Source organism: Brassica rapa, chromosome A06, assembly GCF_000309985.2.
Source record: "Brassica rapa cultivar Chiifu-401-42 chromosome A06, CAAS_Brap_v3.01, whole genome shotgun sequence".
In the NCBI taxonomy this organism is placed as follows: domain Eukaryota; kingdom Viridiplantae; phylum Streptophyta; class Magnoliopsida; order Brassicales; family Brassicaceae; genus Brassica; species Brassica rapa.
The window spans coordinates 27,370,226-27,390,768 of record NC_024800.2 but is presented as its reverse complement, the minus strand read 5'-3'; the positions used below and the strand labels follow the sequence as shown (position 1 = coordinate 27,390,768).

At 32.9% G+C, this 20,543-nt stretch overlaps 3 protein-coding genes and 1 long non-coding RNA gene across 11 annotated transcripts; 3 read left to right on the top strand and 1 right to left on the bottom strand.

Moving 5' to 3' along the window:
- Positions 1-2,205: 2,205 nt before the first annotated feature.
- LOC103827695 (60S ribosomal protein L3-1) lies at positions 2,206-4,285 on the top strand. The gene is made up of 5 exons (XM_009103230.3): positions 2,206-2,328; positions 2,418-2,512; positions 2,844-2,954; positions 3,049-3,763; positions 3,855-4,285. Exons 2-5 carry the CDS (start codon positions 2,428-2,430, stop codon positions 4,117-4,119), a joined length of 1,176 nt encoding a protein of 391 aa, XP_009101478.2. The 5' UTR covers positions 2,206-2,328; positions 2,418-2,427; the 3' UTR covers positions 4,120-4,285.
- A 574-nt stretch (positions 4,286-4,859) lies between these two features.
- LOC103827691 (homeobox-leucine zipper protein HDG5) lies at positions 4,860-20,536 on the top strand. 8 transcript variants are annotated; one of them, XM_033272345.1, is made up of 13 exons: positions 4,860-5,584; positions 10,156-12,764; positions 13,311-15,615; positions 16,113-16,307; positions 16,388-16,629; positions 17,101-17,218; positions 17,442-17,624; positions 17,918-18,439; positions 18,531-18,629; positions 18,717-19,098; positions 19,184-19,452; positions 19,547-19,642; positions 19,741-20,534. In XM_033272345.1, exons 4-13 carry the CDS (start codon positions 16,167-16,169, stop codon positions 20,152-20,154), a joined length of 2,466 nt encoding a protein of 821 aa, XP_033128236.1. In that variant the 5' UTR covers positions 4,860-5,584; positions 10,156-12,764; positions 13,311-15,615; positions 16,113-16,166; the 3' UTR covers positions 20,155-20,534. The 8 variants fall into 8 exon arrangements, with proteins under 8 accessions (XP_033128236.1, XP_033128238.1, XP_033128237.1 ...); XM_033272347.1 differs by lacking the exon at positions 4,860-5,584 and having other exon boundaries at positions 8,936-12,764; positions 16,155-16,307; positions 16,391-16,629; positions 19,741-20,536; XM_033272346.1 differs by lacking the exon at positions 4,860-5,584 and having other exon boundaries at positions 8,936-12,764; positions 16,391-16,629; positions 19,741-20,536.
- Positions 7,212-8,679, top strand: LOC103827694 (60S ribosomal protein L3-1). Its single transcript, XM_009103229.3, has 3 exons — positions 7,212-7,322; positions 7,423-8,137; positions 8,229-8,679. Exons 1-3 carry the CDS (start codon positions 7,265-7,267, stop codon positions 8,491-8,493), a joined length of 1,038 nt encoding a protein of 345 aa, XP_009101477.2. The 5' UTR covers positions 7,212-7,264; the 3' UTR covers positions 8,494-8,679.
- Positions 19,171-19,741, bottom strand: LOC117125837. The gene is made up of 2 exons (XR_004448281.1): positions 19,575-19,741; positions 19,171-19,449 (listed from the first exon to the last, which is right to left on the bottom strand). It is a non-coding gene; the product is annotated as an uncharacterized LOC117125837 (long non-coding RNA).
- Positions 20,537-20,543: the final 7 nt, after the last annotated feature.

Sequence of the window (20,543 nt, the reverse complement as noted above, 5' to 3'; positions counted from 1 at the left end):
TCATGTACAATTAAGTTACATGTATATATATTTAGTATATATATGATAATGTGGACATTTACGATAATGTAATACATGTGTTCAATGTTGACCCGATTTTTTGCATGTACATTAAATTCATATACGTGTACATGTGCGCATGTGTACAATTAAGTTATGTTTTACGGTACATTTAAGTGAATGTGTACAATTAATATGAGTGGCAATTTTGTAATAATTTCATCTTCTTCATTTTAGGGTTTGTAGCGTTTCCTGCAAATAGATCTCGGAGTCGTCATTGATTCTTATCATGAATCTTCATTTATTTTTGCGTTTTACTTCTATAATTTACAACTACAATATAGATTAACCGATTAGAACCAAAAACCAAGCAAAAATCAAGTTTTGATTTTCAACTTCAAGATTTCATCTGTGTCTGTACCGTGCTTCTAATTTTCAGAGGTCGCCTCTGTCGCTCAACTCTCTTCGACATCTCAATTATCACAGGTCCTGAAAATTTGCACGATGCTTCTAATTTTCGGAGGTCGTCTCTGTCGCTCTAGTCTCCTTCTTTGTCTCTCTTGTTTTTCACCAATGAAAAATAGAAATAACTTTTAATGCAACCGGTAAAATTAAGTTCTAAAATTAATTATAAGTGGGATTTATCTTGAGACGGGTCCACTGTTATTTTTTAAATTTCAAAATTCCAATTAAAACAATTACAAACCAGCCCTTCATTACACAATTAGTTACCAATTTTCAGGGACAAGTTAAGACTTTTCACACAAAAACTGCTCTAGTAGCCATAACTGTTCTAATGTGTAAATAAAACTTAGAAACTGCCCTGCAGTGTTAGTAACTCATTAAATAATGGTTTTAAACTTCCAATTTTTTTTTTAAAAAAATACATAGATAAAGAACTTCAAATTTTTTGTAAGACCCTATGTAAATAAAAAAATTTCAAGTATCCTATAGTCCCCTAAATCTCAGGGCCAACCAGCAATGTCCATAACACCCATTTTAACCACTCAAGGATCATCATTAGCTCTAAACAGTTCCATATTTCTATCTTTTAACACTTCATGTTGAACCAACCTTATTTTGATCTTAGGGAAGGTACATGGGGTTTCTGATTTTTTTTTTCTATCTTGTAAGGTTGTTGGACTGAAAGGAGTACAACCCCGAGCCACAGTAATGTCACTTGTTCTTTTACTTCAAAATAATCAGAGACATACGGATCCACTAACTTGGCAAATAGTTTCAACAGTGACGTGATGCAGATCGAGAGAGAGGCAGAGAGCCACTTAATCTTTCCCCCGTATGTTGCTTTTCTCCATATATATGATGTTGAGGTGAGTTTGTTATTAGATGTCCCACATCCAAAATAATAATGTTCCTTGCGCACTATATATGTGTATAGGCAATCCTCCACTCTTGAGCTAGTTTTTGGGTGTAAGTTACGCCTATCACTAATATAGTATCAGAGTCAGAGCCAATGGTGAAAGCCCAACAGATGATTTCCCATATAAACAGTTTTCTACCTATGTAACCTGTACAAATAACCCATCTTGTTGTGGTATGTCCGAGATGTTGGGTTTGGGCTGTTTCCATTGGACCGTTTCCCATCCACATCTCGAGAGGGGATATTAGATGTCCCACATCGAGAATAATAATGTTTCTTGGGCAATATATATGTGTATGAGCAATTTTCTACTTTTTAGTTAGTTTTTGGATGTGAATTACACTCATCACTTATATTACTTGTTTAGTGAACACGAACCACACCTTAAAATGTCAATTAGCAACACGTTCATTCATCCTAATCAGTAGCAACTATTTTCAGGATCTTTTTTCTGTATCTTCAAGAGTCTACAAAAGAAGGCTTGTATAATGTGGATTCATTTAGCCAAGAATAATAAATAGAAGAACGGGATGAGCAAGACTTAGAGGAATCTACAATGGTCACATTCCAATTCTCTGTTTTTTCCTTTTTCTTGTGTGAAGTTTGTATTTCAAAAACAAAAAATGTTTTTTAAAAAAGTGTTTTGAAAAAACTATCATTATCTTTGAGATTCGAAATTATCAAATTCGTCAAAATCCTTGAATAAACTTGGAAACAATAAATTAAAAAAAAAAACAAAGACGGACATTTGATTAAAACAGATTTGGAGGAGCACGATCAAGATGGGTTGAAAAGATAGATGGGCTTTTGAGGCCCAATAATAAAAACTAGTTTCATATATCAAAAGTCCAAAACATTTAGGGTTTTACAAGGCGCATATAAAAAGATACTAGGGCTTCTACACTCCATTTCTCGTCGCAGTAAAGCTTTAGCCGCAGCAGCTTCAGGTTCTTCCCTCTTCTTCGTCTTTCACCTCCCCTCATTGATTCCTCTTTGTCTCTAATCTAATCTAATGGTGTACTTAAACATGAAACAGGAAGGGGAGAATGTCTCACAGGAAGTTTGAGCACCCAAGGCACGGATCACTTGGTTTCCTTCCAAGGAAGAGAGCTAACCGTCACAGAGGAAAAGGTATTTTCTTTTTATTCATATAGTTTCTATCAAGTGAAACAGATCTCATGTTTTGTAGTGAGATAAAAATGTACACTTTAGTATTTTAATGGAACGCCTGCTAAGTTAGTTTTTTGGAGTTGTGTCTGATTGTCTTTAAATGTTGATTGAAATGCTTGCTTGGGTATCTATCATATTCAACTTAACATTCATTGAAACCCTTCTTGTGATTATCTGGAAAATTAAAAATTTAATCCGACTTCTTAGTACTATGACCAAACTAATGTTGTTACTTTCGAGTGTTCTGTCTTTTTCTTTTACAAACTAATGTTGTTGTACTTGAAAAAAACAGTGAAGGCGTTCCCTAAGGATGACCAAAGCAAGCCTTGCAAGTTCACAGCCTTCATGGGATACAAGGCCGGTATGACCCACATTGTTAGAGATGTCGAGAAGCCCGGATCCAGTAAGTTCACTCTCATTTAATTCATTCTTTTTTAAAATTATTAATCAAATTTCAATATTTATATTATTTTGTTTGCTTGTGTAATCTTGTATAGAGCTTCACAAGAAGGAGACCTGCGAGGCTGTTACCATCATCGAGACACCTGCAATGGTGGTCGTTGGTGTTGTTGCCTACGTCAAAACCCCCCGTGGCCTGAGGTCTCTCAACACCGTCTGGGCACAGCACTTGAGCGAGGAGGTCAGGAGAAGGTTCTACAAGAACTGGGCCAAGTCCAAGAAGAAGGCCTTCACCGGCTACGCCAAGCAGTACGAAACCGAGGAAGGCAAGAAGAGCATCCAGTCTCAGCTCGAGAAGATGAAGAAGTACGGAACTGTCATCCGTGTCTTGGCCCACACTCAGATCAGGAAGATGAAGGGGTTGAAGCAGAAGAAGGCTCACATGATGGAGATCCAGATCAACGGTGGTACCATTGCTCAGAAGGTCGACTTTGCCTACAGCTTCTTTGAGAAGCAGATTCCCATTGACGCTGTTTTCCAGAAGGATGAGATGATTGATGTGATTGGAGTGACCAAGGGTAAAGGTTACGAAGGTGTTGTTACTCGTTGGGGTGTGACTAGGCTTCCACGTAAGACTCACAGGGGTCTGCGTAAGGTTGCTTGTATCGGTGCATGGCATCCAGCTAGAGTCTCCTACACTGTGGCTAGAGCTGGTCAGAACGGTTACCATCACCGTACGGAACTTAACAAGAAGATTTACAGGTTGGGCAAGGTTGGTCAGGAGACGCACACTGCCATGACTGAATACGACAGGTCAGTTGAAATTTCTCTATCTACTGTTTCACTTACTCTCTGCTATTTTGGTTTTATGTAACTGATCTGATGATTGTTGTGGCTATGATAGGACCGAGAAGGATGTGACTCCGATGGGAGGATTCGCACACTATGGTGTGGTGAAGGATGACTACTTGATGATCAAGGGATGCTGCATGGGTCCAAAGAAGAGGGTTGTGACTCTTAGACAGTCACTACTCACTCAGACTTCCCGTCTTGCCATGGAGCAGATCAACCTCAAGTTTATCGACACTTCCTCAAAGATGGGACATGGCAAATTCCAGACTACCCAGGAAAAGAACAAGTTCTACGGCCGTGCCTCTGCCAAAGCTTAAACATTTTGATTGTCTTGTTCCAGTTTTCTTAACCTCTTTTCTCTTCGTCAGAATACTCTTTAGAACTATTCGCCGCACTTTTGTGTTTTATTTATTTGGAGAGTTTGAACGTCATATGCTTTTCTTCATCTGTTCTTATCATTTTATAAGTTTTAATTTTTGATAACCTGTAGGTTAAGTTGAGATGACAACTTTGTTTATGCAAATTGATAATATATGTGTGAGCCAGTCTACTTATGAAAGCCTGGCTTGATCATAAAACTAAGAAATACTGAGCTAGCCTGAATAAATATTTATGAAAATCAAATTTATTTAAAAATACTATTTGGAAAGTACATTTTTACATTTTATATATGTTTATTAGTTAATAATGGTGTTTCATTAACTTCTATAAATATTATTTGTGTTTTTTGATTTTTTATTAGTATAAAATTGTGAAAATAAACTAATTAATAAAAATGGTGTATTTATAATCAAAATTTGATATATTTTTAATACATGTTAAAATACAATATATGTCCTATAAAAATATGCTGAATTAAATATTTAATCAAAAAAATCCACGTTTCCGAAAATCTGATCAAAATCTAGTAAACGTTTAAAAAAAAACAAACCTAAAATACATGTTTGCTTAGGGAATATACCTATTTTATATTTTTTTGACCCATGGGTCTCTGTTCGAGTCTAGGATCCGGTACATAAAGGACCCAAATATTTTTTTATATATTAGGTATATATGTGTATTTCAGATATGTTTTTTTGGCATTATATCTACTTTTTAAGTTTTTGGTTTGAGTTTTCGGTTATAGTTTTGGTTTTAGATAGAACTTCAAAAATTTTAAAATATATCTTAGGTATTCAGATAAAATTTGGGTGTTTTTTTGGTTACTCGGATTAGATTTCTTATAAAATTTTGGATATTTTTGAGTATTTGATTTTTTTTGATATTTCTTTGTGTTTTGAATATTTTTGTGTTTTCAGGTATTTTGAATATCCGAACCAATCCAGCCCGTTACATAACTAAAATTTGCAGGTACGTTACAAGTATTTATATAATGGACTAGAACCCACCCGGATCCGAAATGAACTGAACCGAACACAAACCAAAAATTTCTCTAAAACCCGAAAAAAATCGATCTGTACCCCATCAAAGATCCGAATTCCCATGCTTACTCTCTCGTTATATTTTGTACACATTTATAAGAATTACATTTATTGAGTTGGTTAGATTTAAATAAGATACATTTTTTATTATAAATACTTCTTATAAAAGTTATTTACATAATATATATAATTTTGTTTTGAACATATGGTTTGCAAAAGTGTTTTACTCAAATTGATTTTGTAAATATTTAGAATTATATAATGTAAGATGACATGGTATAATATGTTGTATGATATATGCTAACTCATTTTAATAATTAATGTCTAAATATTGTAGGTCTATTATTGAGCATAAGACAAGGTGTATTACTTTGATATATAATATATTTTATTGGGATTTTATTCAATACTCCTCATGTTTCAGCAAGATAAATGTTTTTTTTTTCTCTCTAAACTTGTTTTCAAAAAGATATATGTCTTATGTGTTCCTATGCAATTTTTATTGGTTAATAACTTAAAAATTCAAAAATAAAATCACATATTAAAAGACAATTGGTCCAAACTATTGTAAACCACTAAATAGAGAAAACAATACATTTATAATAAAAAAGTGAAGACATTTTCTTAATATGCGTAAAACAAACTAAAGCAAATTTGTTACTAATTCAGTTGTATAAAACTTAATTAGTATACAACTTAAAAAATTGGCCACAAGTAATTTAAATCAAATTAAAACTTCTTAATTTGTATACTAATTAAGTTTTTCAAGTAAATCTGTGGAAAGTAAAAAAATATCTAGGAAAATCAAGTAAAGTATATTATAATTATGAAAAAATTTCTTGAAAGGAAACAAATATGTGTGAAAATAGTAATTAAGAATAATAAAAGTTAAGTTTGGAATAAAATAATAAATTGGTGTCAAAAAGTTTGTTTCCCTAAATAAAAGCAATATATAATTCATGTTACCCTCATACTCACAAGCCATAAATAACCAGAGAAAATTTTCGCTTATATTTCAGAAACAATAATAGTATATCGTAATTTAAGTATAGAGATGAATTCAGCAAAACCAGTCTTCTTCTTGTTCATGTTCCTTCTATATGCCTTCTGTAAGTACTTCGCTTGTATACAAATATATGATTTTCAAAATGTATTAAAATATAATATATATACATCTATCTGACTATCTCTGATGACTACAACATGTATGTGATTTTCATGTATTCAATTGGGGTTTTATATATATTAACGAGTACAATTTTGTATCATTTTAAATAAATGCTATCTTCATTTAGTATGAAATAATATGAACCTTAGATTACAATATGTTTCTTTCTGTCAAATGAATTATGTTAACTAGGAGGGTCCAGTTTTTTCATTAACCAAGAAAACAATTCAAGTTCTGGTTGAAGTTTTAGTTTTATTTTATATCAGAAATAATCACTACCTTTTTATTTATTTTTGATAATCTATATGAAGGTACGACAACAACAGAAAGCAAATCATACCTTTTTAATTTTTGATAATCTATATGAACAAAACTGACAAAGTGCGAAAACGTGAAGCTACCGTGTCCGGGTCCTCTCGCATGTTTGTATGGTGGCTGTGTTTGTACGTACCTGGATAAGCCACTCGACATTCCCAATTCTCAAATCAAACGTGCGCATTCCGGGAAAAAAAGTTATAAACGTCCATGATTCTAGTGTTTAACGATTACGTCTGTGGTGACAGATAACATAAAAATGTGACAACAATATAATTTGCAAGCGTTGAATGAAAAAAATATTTAAAATATTTACCGTACCGTTGAAAAAGTCGCCTCAAATATTTAAATTTATTTTTTGCGTTTCATTGAAACCCTACTTGTGATTATCTGGAAAATTAAAAAAATTAATCCGACTTTTAGTACTATGATTGGGATGTAAGTTACTTTGGAGTTTGTTGTCTTTTCTTTTACAAATTAATGTTGTTGTACTTAAAAAAAACAGTGAAGGCGTTCCCTAAGGATGACCAAAGCAAGCCTTGCAAGTTCACAGCCTTCATGGGATACAAGGCCGGTATAACCCACATTGTTAGAGATGTCGAGAAGCCCGGATCCAGTAAGTTTCACTCTCATTTAATTCATTCTTTTTTAAAAAAAAATTATTAATCAAATTTCATTATTTATACTATTTTGTTTGCTTGTGTAATCTTGTATAGAGCTTCACAAGAAGGAGACCTGCGAGGCTGTTACCATCATCGAGACACCCGCCATGGTGGTCGTCGGTGTTGTTGCCTACGTCAAAACCCCCCGTGGTCTGAGGTCTCTCAACACCGTCTGGGCACAGCACTTGAGCGAGGAGGTCAGGAGAAGGTTCTACAAGAACTGGGCCAAGTCCAAGAAGAAGGCCTTCACCGGCTACGCCAAGCAGTACGAAACCGAGGAAGGCAAGAAGAGCATCCAGTCTCAGCTCGAGAAGATGAAGAAGTACGGAACTGTCATCCGTGTCTTGGCCCACACTCAGATCAGGAAGATGAAGGGGTTGAAGCAGAAGAAGGCTCACATGATGGAGATCCAGATCAACGGTGGTACCATTGCTCAGAAGGTCGACTTTGCCTACAGCTTCTTTGAGAAGCAGATTCCCATTGACGCTGTTTTCCAGAAGGATGAGATGATTGATGTGATTGGAGTGACCAAGGGTAAAGGTTACGAAGGTGTTGTTACTCGTTGGGGTGTGACTAGGCTTCCACGTAAGACTCACAGGGGTCTGCGTAAGGTTGCTTGTATCGGTGCATGGCATCCAGCTAGAGTCTCCTACACTGTGGCTAGAGCTGGTCAGAACGGTTACCATCACCGTACGGAACTTAACAAGAAGATTTACAGGTTGGGCAAGGTTGGTCAGGAGACGCACACTGCCATGACTGAATACGACAGGTCAGTTGAAATTTCTCTATCTACTGTTTCACTTACTCTCTGCTATTTTGGTTTTATGTAACTGATCTGATGATTGTTGTGGCTATGATAGGACCGAGAAGGATGTGACTCCGATGGGAGGATTCGCACACTATGGTGTGGTGAAGGATGACTACTTGATGATCAAGGGATGCTGCATGGGTCCAAAGAAGAGGGTTGTGACTCTTAGACAGTCACTACTCACTCAGACTTCCCGTCTTGCCATGGAGCAGATCAACCTCAAGTTTATCGACACTTCCTCAAAGATGGGACATGGCAAATTCCAGACTACCCAGGAAAAGAACAAGTTCTACGGCCGTGCCTCTGCCAAAGCTTAAACATTTTGATTTTCTTGTTCCAGTTTTCTTAACCTCTTTTCTCTTCTTCAGAATACTCTTAGAACTATTCGCCGCACTTTTGTGTTTTATTTATTTGGAGAGTTTGAACGTCATATGCTTTTGCTTCTTCACCTATTCTTCTCTTTTTATAGTTTTGAATTTTTTATAATGGGTTGGTTAAGTTGAGATGACAACTTTGCTTATGCAAATTGGTAATATATATGTGAGCCAGTCTAGATTATAGAACTAATACTGAGCAAGCCTAAATAAATATTTATGAAAGGCAAATATATTGAAAAACACTATTTGAAAAGTACATTTTTACATTTTATTTAATTATTAGTTAATAATGGTGTATCATAAACTTCTATACATATTATTAATTTGTGTTTTTTGATTTCTTATTAGTATAAAATTGTGAGGATAAACTAATTAATAAAAATTGTGTATTTATAATCAAAATTTGATATATTTTTCATACATGCTAAAATACAAAATATATCCTATAAAAATATGGTGGATTAAATTTGTTTTTTTTTTTGATTTTTTTGATAAAATATGTTTTCTTAACGTTTTTTAAATTTTGATCCGAGTTTTGAAAAATGAGATTTATTTATTATAACAAATTTTTGATATGAATTTGTATTTTGAGATTGTTGTACATTATTATATTAGAAAGACATATTATTTAAACTTTTTTTATAAAAAACAATTTATAAATTAATTTATCTGAAACTTTTCTGACCAATTATATAACTCTTTATTAGGCATGTACATTTACTCGGAACAAAAAGAGAAAAAAAAAACAAACCTAAAATACATGTTTGCTTTGGGAAAATACCTATTTTATATTTTTTTGACCCGTGGGTCTCTGTTCGAGTCTAGGATCCCGTACATAAAGGACCCAAATATTTTTTTATATACTAGGTATATATGTGTATTTCAGATATGTTTTTTTGGCATTATATCTACTTTTTAAGTTTTTGGTTTGAATTTTCGGTTATAGTTTTGGTTTCAGATAGAACTTAAAAAATTTTAAAATATATTTTAGGTATTCAGATAAAATTTGGGTGTTTTTTTGGTTCTTCGGATTAGATTTCTTGTAAAATTTTGGATCTTTCTAAATATTTGATTTTTTTTTATATTTCTTTGTGTTTTTAATATTTTTTGTGTTTTCAGGTATTTTGAATATCCGAACCAATCGAGTCCATTACATAACTAAAATTTGCAGGTATGTTACAAGTATTTATATAATGGACTCGAACCCACCCGGATCCGAAATGAACTGAATCGAACCCTAACCCAAAATTTTTCTAAAACCCGAAAAGAATCGATCCGTACCCCATCAAAGACCCGAATGCCCATGCTTACTCTCTCATTATATTTTGTATACATTTATAGGAATTACATTTATTGAGTTGGTTAGATTTAAATTTGATACATTTTTTATTATAAATACTTCTTATAAAAGTTATTTACATAATATATATAATTTTGTTTTGAACATATGGTTTGCAAAAGTGTTTTAATCAAATTGATTTTGTAAATATTTAGAACTATATAATGTAAGATGACATGGTATAATATGTTGTATGATATATGCTAACTCATTTTAATAATTAATTCTAAATATTGTAGGTCTATTATTGAGCATAAGACAAGGTGTATAATATTATTTCGTAATAACCATAACATTGTGCGATAAAATATTTTTAGAAAAAGTGCATCACATGAATGAGGAGTAATAATAGGATTCATTTAAAATATCGCATGGTTAGAAAAATTAATTGTAGAACCAAAAAGTAATAAATACTAATACATGAATCCAACAATTTTTTACAATAATTTTTCAGAATGATTTTCTTTCAATAGTTTAGACGAATTTTCTACGTAGTCATGAGATTTTTGCTTAAACAACATTGGTGTATATTTTATTCGAACCATTGGTGTATTTTCTACGTACTGTCCGTCCAAAGTCTTAATAGAATAGTAGTCTCTGTTGTACATATTTTATTCGAACCATTGGTGTATTTGTACGCTTATGCCCTTTCGGAAAGATTAATAATATGATGACAAAAAGGAAGATTAATAATATATATTTTCTATTAAAAATTAGTTTAGATCAGTTTTAAAATGTTAAATCATATATCTTGCTGTAAGTAAATTTTGGAAATATTTGAAATTTATAATAGTTTTGATAAATTAAAATTGTTGATAAAAAGTTATAGAGAATATTTAATTGGTTAATGATAGAAGAATAACATTAAAATTTAAGACATTATATTAATCATTTTTACTTATGTATCTCATAATTATGAAAAATAAAAGTTCAAAACAGAAACTATCATAGATGGGCTGTTTGGGTAGAAGATATATTATTTGAGAAGTGATTTCATTATGTGTCATCAGACTCATCACCATATTCATTCTTACCAAAAAATGATATGACATTGAGAAATTGTGATATGATATCACTTAATGACAACATGCATAATTTCTTTTATAATAATATCCATATTTTTGGCAATTTTTTTAATATGGTAATAACTGATAATTCTTATATCAATCTTAAAAAAAAAACTACTTTTGTTTCAAGATTTTTGAAATCTTCTACACATTATTTGAGAAATGATTTGCTTATCTCTTATCACTATATTCATTCTCGCCAAAAAAATTATAAGACACTGAGAAATTGTGACATGGCATTACTTAATTATCACATGTATATTTAAAAAAAAATAAAAATCCATATTTTTGGAAAGATTTTTTTATAATATAGTAATAACTAATAACTCATACATAATTCACTAAAGTAAATTTCTGTTACAAAAAATTACCTTTGTCAATATTTTTTAAATATAGTAATGACTAATTATTTGTTCATGTTTTTAAAATTTGGTAAAAATAAAATAAGTAAATATATATATATATATATATATATATTATCAAATTTAAGTGTCCCTTACAAATATAAAACTAAAACAATACTAATCAAATATATATTTTGTTAATATTTAATTGAATAATAGTTTTTTTTTAATTAATGGTTCATTAAGTAAATTAACAAATTCATTTTTGCTAGTTTAACATATTTTAAGTAAATAAAAAAATATATATTAAATTTATATAGATTTAAATATATAATTTTAAAATTAGGGATGATATAAATATTTAAATAAATAGTCATTATGATATAAATAAGTGTTATTCTTAGAAAATATAATTTTAATTTTACCGAAATTTAAATAAATAAAAATAAAATAATCAAACTAAATCAAATGAAGCAAGAATACATAGAACTGTATTTATGATTTTATTTTTCTAAATTTATGAAGTTAAATGTAAAAATAATATTGTTAGAATGTAAAACAACTATTTCTAAAAATTGAAATAAAACAATATTTAAAATAATTATTTTTGTGCATAGCGCAAGAAGAGTCCTAGTATATATATGTATATATATATAGTATTTTTGTCAAATTAAAATTGGTAAGTTCCAAAATATTATATTGCAAATTTTAAATTACTTTGATAAATAATATAATTTTTTTTTTTGATTTTATTCAATACTCCTCATGTTTCAGCAAGATAAATGTTTTTTTTTCTCTCTAAACTTGTTTTCAAAAAGATATATGTCTTATGTGTTCCTATGCACTTTTTATTGGTTAATAACTTAAACAAATTCAAAAATAAAATCATGTATTAAAAGACAATTGGTCCAAAACTATTGTAAACCACTAAATAGAGAAAACAATACATTTATAATCAAAAAGTGAAGATATTTTCTTAATATGTGTAAAAAAACTAAAGCAAATTTGATACTAATTAAGTTGTATAAAACTTAATTAGTATACAACTTACAAAATTGGCCACAAGTAATTTAAATCAAATTAAGACTTCTTAATTTGTATACCAATTAAGTTTTTCAAGTAAATCTGTGGAAAGTAAAAAAATATGTAGCAAAATCAAGTAAATTATATTATAATTATTTATTTTTTTGCTTGAAAGGAAACAAATATGTGTGAAAATAGTAATTAAGAATAATAAAAGTTAAGTTAGGAATAAAATAATAAATTGGTGTCAAAAAATTTGTTTCCCTAAATAAAAGCAATATATAATTCATGTTACCCTCATACTCACAAGCCATAAATAACCAGAGAAAAATTTCGCTTATATTTCAGAAACAATAATAGTATATCGTAATTTAAGTATAGAGATGAATTCAGCAAAACCAGTCTTCTTCTTGTTCATGTTCCTTCTATATGCCTTCTGTAAGTACTTCGCTTGTATACAAATATATGATTTTCAAAGTGTATATACAATAAACACACACATACATATATTAAAATATAATATATATACATCTATCTCTGATGACTACAACATGTATGTGATTTTCATGTATTCAATTGGGTTTTATATATATTAACGAGTACAATTTTGTATCATTTTAAATAAATGCTATTTTCATTTAGTTTGAAATAATGTGAACCTTAGATTACAATATGTTTCTTTCTGTCAAATGAATTATGTTAACTAGGAGGGTCCAGTTTAGTTTCTTTTAGTTTGAGTTCATAGATTTCTGAAACATAGTAACCAAGAAAACAATCATCAAGTTTGGATTCAACTGGTTGAAGTTTTAGTTTTTATTTTATATCAGAATCAACTATTAATCTGAATTCTGTTTTGGTTAAATATATTGTTAGGGAAGGAAGGGGGGGGGGGGGGGGGGGGGGGGTCATGTCATTTTTATGTCTATGGTTAATCTGAATTAAATAATCACTACCTTTTTATTTATTTTGATAATCTGTATGAAGGTATGACAACAACAGAAAGCAAATGTTACGATGACAAAGATTGCAAAAACGTGAAGCTACCGTGTCGGGGGCCTCTCGCATGTGTGTATCGTGGCTGCATTTGTACGTACCTGGATAAGCCACTCGACATTCCCAATTCTCAAATCAAACGTGCGCATTCCGGGAAAAAAGTTATAAACCTCCATGATTCTAGTGTTTAACCATTACGTCTGTTGTGACAGATAACATAAAAATGTGACAACAATATAATTTGCAAATGTTGAATGAAAAAAGTATTTAAAATATTTACCGTACCGTTGAAAAAATCGCCTCAAATTTCTCAAACCTTTTGTTTTTTTTTTATCATCAATTATCCATTAGAATAGAGAAAAATCTTCCTGTACAACTATTAATTTGTTTTGGATAACTCGCCTTAACGTTCCCACGCACAGAGAGGTTCTCTGTAGATCAATGTATTCGGGCGCCTGCAACGCAGTTTTATGCCGATGCTGGCCGTTCTTGTCAATTATGTCCTCTGCTTTCATTTCCTTAATCGTTTTTGCATCTGTTTTTATGTGCTATGGAATCGTAACCTTCTACTAAACGGAGAAAGAGATACCCGATGAAGCTTTGGTTCCTCTTCTTCGCTGCAGTCCTCCCGGCAGCTCTTCCTCCTTGGTGGGTCTTCTCTCCAGTGATGAGTTGAGAAGGTTCTCTCATCACTGCTGTACTCTTGTTCTCTCGTCTCTCCCCTCTCTACTCGCGCCCGTCATCGTTATAGAATGTGGAATATGATATTATTAGAGATGATTAGAGTACAATATATAAGGTGATTACAAAGATAAACATAGGTTAGAGATATTGACATTACAACCATTTCCATATCTACATTTGTATCTTTAATACGCCTCCTTAAGATGGAGGTAATCTTGTGGCTCCAATCTTGGATATTGATGTGATGAACTGTTGGCGAGAGAGTGGTTTTGTAAGAGCATCAGCCAACTGATCTTTGGTAGAGACGTGAGACACACGAACCCAATCCCTCCTTCTTTCTTAAACTCTTCGAGTGATCAGAACCCAATTCCTTCTTTTTTCTTAGAGAGATAAAGTTTGTCCCATGCTATCCAATGCATACCTTTTGGATTAGGGCCAGAGCTTCACCAAAAATTAGATGTAGCACTAGATATCTTTTTACATAATCTTTTAAGGAGGAGATAGCACGACATTAGGAATGTCGGAATGGCTGATGCTACAGATTTGATCATAACTTCTTTGTTTGCTTTGTTTCAATGCATGTACCTCTAATATTATGGGCTACTGTTTATATAATATTTATTCACTTATGACAATGAATCAATGATCAAATAAACTTTTGATTATTTTAATAACTATTATGTTATATGAGATATTTTTATCAACGAAAATTTTATATTTTTTTTAATTTCAAATAAAACTTAAATAATTTTTTTTTGATTTTTTTTTAAAATATAGATATTTTCCTTTTCATATTTACATATTTGGTAAAAAAAATATAGTAAAAGTTAACTAGATCTAAATATTAAGAAAACATAAATCAAAGTGCTATTTTAATAATGACATATATATATATATATATATAATATTTTATATCATTAATGATATCTTTCTAATTATCGTTTAAAGAATTGATATGAGTAGAACATATAAAAAATTAATTTCTCAAATAAAAATTATAAAAATTAAACATAAATATAAAGTGAATAACTGATACTTTAGGTTTCAAAATACTGATGTGACATAGAAAAAAAAAACATAATGCGGTCAAGATGTATATGAAACATTTAATATTTATTTAAAATTTAAAATGTATAGCACTATTTTTTATGAAACAAAGTACATATTATTTTTATTTTGACAAACAAATAATGCAACACTTGTGAAGTAGCAATGCTGTGTATATGACGCACGCGGTTAACGCGTGGTGAATGATATTTTGACTTTAAGTTGAAAAAGTTTTGACTTGTGGAGAAGTCGGTTGTTTCAAGGCAAAACGTAAGGATTCCCAATAAGATATAACCACGTGGGAACACGGAGCCGTTAACGGAAAGAGTTAGACGAGCGTTTTCTGTTCATCCGTTAAATTATCGCCGTTAAAACCAAAAGTCTGCCGTTTACCCTTCTGGTCCGGTAAGTATTTAATGAGAAATTTACTCCCCCATTTATTGCAAAGAGAAAGAAACTCAGAAGAAGAAAAAAAGATTAGAGAGAGAAAGTTACAAAACTCCAGACTCTCTAGAGAGAATATCATTCTTGGCCTTTTCTTTCATTTTCTCGGAAGCTAAAGAAGGTAAGAAAGTGAGAGAAAACAAGAGAAAGTGAAATAAAATCTCTATTTTTCTTTGTAAAAAACAGAAAATGTCAAATGGAAAAGTGTATTTATCTTCATCTTGTTTGTGTTGTGATTTCTTTGGATGCATGTTATTTCTTCTCTTTAAAATACATTTCCCAGTTCGATCCAGAAATATTACAAACTACACACACAATCCTTAGTTATTTTTTCTCATGAATGTTTAGATAATGTCTTACTTATTTTTACTAGTTGACCAGTTTTTTCTTATTTTTCTAAAAAAAATTCACCAGCAATAAATGTTTTTATCAGTTACATTTTTGTATTTAATTTTCAAATATTTTCTGAAATATGAAACGATCTAGCTGTCGTCTTTGGTAATTAATCTCCCCTTTCATGCTTCTTTCTGTTGGTTTTGCATTTGAGATTAGTTATCAACAAATATTTCTGCATTTCCATGCACTGATTCTTTCCTTTTGAATCTTCACTTCTACCAGCTTTCAACGGCAAACCCTAACTGAGATCTTTGTAACCATTAGGGGCTGCAAGTGATGTTGACTATGGGAGAAGAAAACGTGATGACTACAGACAACCGATTTGCTTCGCCGCAGCCGCCTTCTTCTTCTCCGGCAACAATCCAAAACCCTAATTTTAATTTCAACCCTTTCAACTCATTTTCCTCCGTTATTCCGGTTTGTTCCACGTTTTCCTGAGAGCTCTTTCATTTTGTTAGTTACATATTTTTAAACGTAGTAATAAGCTGTTTGATTAGAAGGAGGAGCATGGGATGATGAGCATGAGCATGCTGATGATGATGGGAGATGGAGGAGTGGAGGAAATGATGGAAAACGGGTCGGCCGGTGGGTCATTCGGGTCGGGTAGTGAACAAGCAGAAGATCCAAAGTCCGGAAACGAGTTTGATGTTGCTGAACTTCAAGACGAGGAACAACCTCCTCCTGCTAAGAAGAAACGTTACCACAGGCATACTAATCGTCAGATCGAAGAAATGGAAGCGTAAGTTTTGCTTCTTCTTTTTCATTTTATCTAGTAGGTGTGTGTAATATAGTTTTTGGTTTCAAAAAGACTTGAACCAAACTGAGGTTGAAACTATTTCTGCTAGGTTTATAATGGTTTTGGTTTTAGTTTCTGTTTGAAGTAGGTTGTTTTGTTTTATCTTGATTAACACGTGTTCGGTTTGTATATGTTTGTTTCAGTTTTGTGGATTAATAGGATATGAAACTAGTTATGGGTTTAAGTTTTGTGAATTTTAGTCTGCTGATTGTTTTTATTTTAGTCTCGGTTCAATTGGACTGTTTTTTAAACCAGGATTGTATATGGATTTAAGTTTTGTGAATTTTTTGGTTATGTGCTTCTTTGTTTTTGGATCTTTAAAAAAAAAAAAAACGAAACCTTGTAAACCGAAAAGAAGACTCGATTTTGATTATTTAGATCGGTTTTTACCAAACTCGATTTTCATCTTTGTAGATTGTTTAAACAAAACCCTCATCCAGACGACAAACAAAGGCAGAGATTAAGTCATGAACTTGGACTCAAGCCTCGACAAGTCAAGTTTTGGTTTCAAAATAGGCGTACTCAAATGAAGGTAACTACTAACATTAATCTCTTTCTCTTTAATTTAACCATTTTCACAATGTGTATACTTTATAACACATTAGAGCACATCTCAAATTATAGAATGGAAGTTCAAAAATTCGAAATTCGAAATAATGAAATCTTGAACTCTAGAAGTATATATGTATGTGTAGAAGAACATTCATGAAAAAGTGATTTAACGTTTTTATTTAATGTGATGATCAAATATATAGGCACAACAAGACAGAGCTGAGAATGTGATGTTAAGGGCAGACAACGATAATCTTAAGGCGGAGAATTCTCATCTTCAGGCGGAGCTACGGTGCCTCTCGTGTCCTTCTTGCGGCGGCCCCACCGTACTCGGCGACATTCCTTTCAACGAACTCCACATTGAGAATTGTCGCCTCCGTGAAGAGGTAACTCCAATTATTCACAACCATTTGAAATATTGGTTTGGTTCTGATTACCTTAAAAGAATTTCTGCGTTTTGAGTTTACGGTGGAAAAGTAATCGATATTCTGCGAACCTATCATTTGAAAAATGAAATCATAATGTTAATCCTAATTAATTAAATTGCTAATTTTGAATAAGAGCCTGTTATTTGCTTTGCTTCGGTTTGATTGGGTTTAATGTACTGACCAATTTATTTAACAAAAAGATACATATTTAATTGGGATTGTGTAACAAATTGCTTGTCTATTCAACACAGCTTGATCGTCTATCCTCCATAGCTTCAAGATACACTGGCCGTCCAATGGAGCCATCACAGCCGATGATCAATCCTCCTCTAGAGGTTCAACATCATCAACCTTCACTGGAGCTTGACATGAGCGTATACGCAGGAAACTTTCAAGAACAACCTTGTTCAGACATGATGTTGCTTCCTCCACAAGACACTGCTTGTTACCTCCAAGTTCAAACTAATAACAACAGCAACGGCAACAACATGGTACTTGCTGATGAAGAAAAGGTCATCGCTATGGAGATTGCTGTTTCTTGTGTCCAAGAACTTACTAAAATGTGCAACACAGAGGAGCCTTTGTGGATTAAGAAGAAATCCGACAAGATGGGTGGCGAGGTTTTGTGTCTGAACGAGGAAGAGTACAAGAGGTTGTTCCCATGGCCAATGGAGAATCATAACAACAAAGGAGATTTTCGTAGAGAAGCTTCAAAGGCAAACGCAGTTGTCATCATGAACAGCATCACGCTTGTTGACGCGTTTCTAAATGCTGTAAGTATAGTAAACATTTCACAAACAAACGCCTTTCATTTAAATCATTTTTTTTGGATTAATCGATAAATTTTGGATTTTTGAACTCTAGGATAAGTGGTCGGAGATGTTTTGCTCCATTGTAGCTAGGGCGAAAACGGTTCAGATTATTTCATCTGGAGTGTCTGGAGCTAGTGGTTCTCTTCTACTGGTAATATAGTAAAATTCGGTTTACAACTTGCAGAACAAACAGAACAGATCTTTCTAATGTTGTTAACAACTTGATATGTTTTACTAGATGTATGCAGAGTTACAGGTACTGTCTCCGTTGGTTCCAACTCGAGAAGCTTATTTTCTACGCTATGTGGAACAAAACGCTGAAAACGGGAACTGGGCAATCGTAGATTTCCCGATCGACCAGATCCAGCCATTGAGTGCAAACACTCCTCATGAGTATAAGAGAAAGCCTTCAGGCTGCATCATTCAAGACATGCCTAATGGATACTCACAAGTCAAGTGGGTCGAGCACGTGGAAGTTAACGAGAGGCACGTGCACGAGATATTCGCTGAGTATGTGAAAAGCGGAATCGCTTTTGGAGCTAGCCGTTGGCTCGACGTGTTGGAGAGACAATGCGAGAGGATGGCTAGCTTAATGGCTAGAAACATAACTGATCTTGGAGGCTAGTTATCTAAACCATATTAATTTATATCCCTAGATTTATAAAACCATCACTAAAGCTCTGGTTTTGTTTTTTTTATTAACAGTAATTCCATCTGCCGAAGGGAGGAGGAACATGATGAGGCTATCACAGAGGATGATGAAAACATTCTGTGTGAATATAAGCACTTCGTACGGACAGTCTTGGACCGCTCTGTCTGAAACAACCAAAGACACTGTGAGAATCACGACAAGGAAAGTGTGTGAGCCTGGTCAGCCTACTGGAGTTGTTCTTGCTGCTGTATCAACCATTTGGCTTCCGTTCTCCCACGCTAAAGTATTTGATCTTCTCCGTCATCAACATCACCACTCTCTGGTAAAAACCAAACCCATTGATCATCAAATCACTGAACTAACTTCAGTAATAATAAGAATTTGAACCGATTTGTTTTTTTTTTCTTTCTCTGTAGTTGGAGGTTTTGTTCAGTGGAAGTTCACCTCATGAGGTTGCTCATATCGCCAATGGTTCGCATCCTGGAAACTGCATCTCTCTTCTTCGAATTAATGTAAGTTCAAACCCTAACTTTGAAACCCTAAATTTGCAAAAAAATAATAATAATACAAATATTGATTTGTGTGTTACATACACTTGTACTTACTACAGGTCTCGAGCAACTCATGGCATAACGTGGAGCTGATGCTTCAAGAAAGCTGCATAGATAACTCCGGCAGCTTAATCGTATACTCCTCCGTGGACGTCGACTCAATTAAACACGCGATGAACGGCGAAGATCCTTCCGGTATGCCGCTTTTGCCCCTAGGTTTCTCCGTCGTCCCCGTGAACTATCCCGATCAAGTCGAGGGTGTTTCCGTCAACTCGATTCCTCTGCCGTCGTGTCTCCTCACCGTCGGGATTCAGGTCTTGGCGAGCAACGTCCCAACCGCGAAACCAAACCTCTCCACCGTCACAACCATCAACAACCATCTCTGCTCCATCGTCAATCAGATCACTTCCGTCCTTAGCAGCACCATTCCTCCCGCCGGAGACGACGCCGTCGCCAAACAAGAGGTCATCTAATGACCATGACTTCGAGGGTATTTTGGTAAATAACGTAGCATCTAATGGGACAAGTTTTTGTATAATACTCGGTTCATGGTAAGACGTACGAGAACTCGAGTTTATGTTTTCATTTTTTTTTTGGGAGGGTCAAAATGGTATTTAAAACTAAAGAAGACAGAGGAAGTCAAGAGCGCACCAGATAGGTATGTTGACTTTCTTTTTCCTGTTAACCGGATTATCGGTCAAACCGATCTCCGATTTAACAGAAAAGTGTAGCTGGTTCGGGTATTGACTTTCTACTTGGTTTGACTCCTTGGACAATTCAGTTTAATATGGGATGCTACCTTATGTTTCGGCTTTTCGTATTTATCCACAATACATGTCGTTGGCGACTTAAATATTTTTCT

Excerpts from the sequence above, each read along its gene's own strand:
- LOC103827691 (XM_009103226.2), top strand. The coding sequence starts at position 16,167 with ATGTTGACTATGGGAGAAGAAAACGTGATGACTACAGACAACCGATTT. Across the intron at positions 18,630-18,716 it reads CTAGTGGTTCTCTTCTACTG|ATGTATGCAGAGTTACAGGT; the intron begins GTAATATAGTAA and ends ATGTTTTACTAG. Across the intron at positions 19,453-19,546 it reads ATCAACATCACCACTCTCTG|TTGGAGGTTTTGTTCAGTGG; the intron begins GTAAAAACCAAA and ends CTTTCTCTGTAG.
- LOC103827694 (XM_009103229.3), top strand. The coding sequence starts at position 7,265 with ATGGGATACAAGGCCGGTATAACCCACATTGTTAGAGATGTCGAGAAG. Across the intron at positions 7,323-7,422 it reads TGTCGAGAAGCCCGGATCCA|AGCTTCACAAGAAGGAGACC; the intron begins GTAAGTTTCACT and ends AATCTTGTATAG. Across the intron at positions 8,138-8,228 it reads GCCATGACTGAATACGACAG|GACCGAGAAGGATGTGACTC; the intron begins GTCAGTTGAAAT and ends TGGCTATGATAG.
- LOC103827695 (XM_009103230.3), top strand. The coding sequence starts at position 2,428 with ATGTCTCACAGGAAGTTTGAGCACCCAAGGCACGGATCACTTGGTTTC. Across the intron at positions 2,513-2,843 it reads TAACCGTCACAGAGGAAAAG|TGAAGGCGTTCCCTAAGGAT; the intron begins GTATTTTCTTTT and ends TGAAAAAAACAG. Across the intron at positions 3,764-3,854 it reads GCCATGACTGAATACGACAG|GACCGAGAAGGATGTGACTC; the intron begins GTCAGTTGAAAT and ends TGGCTATGATAG.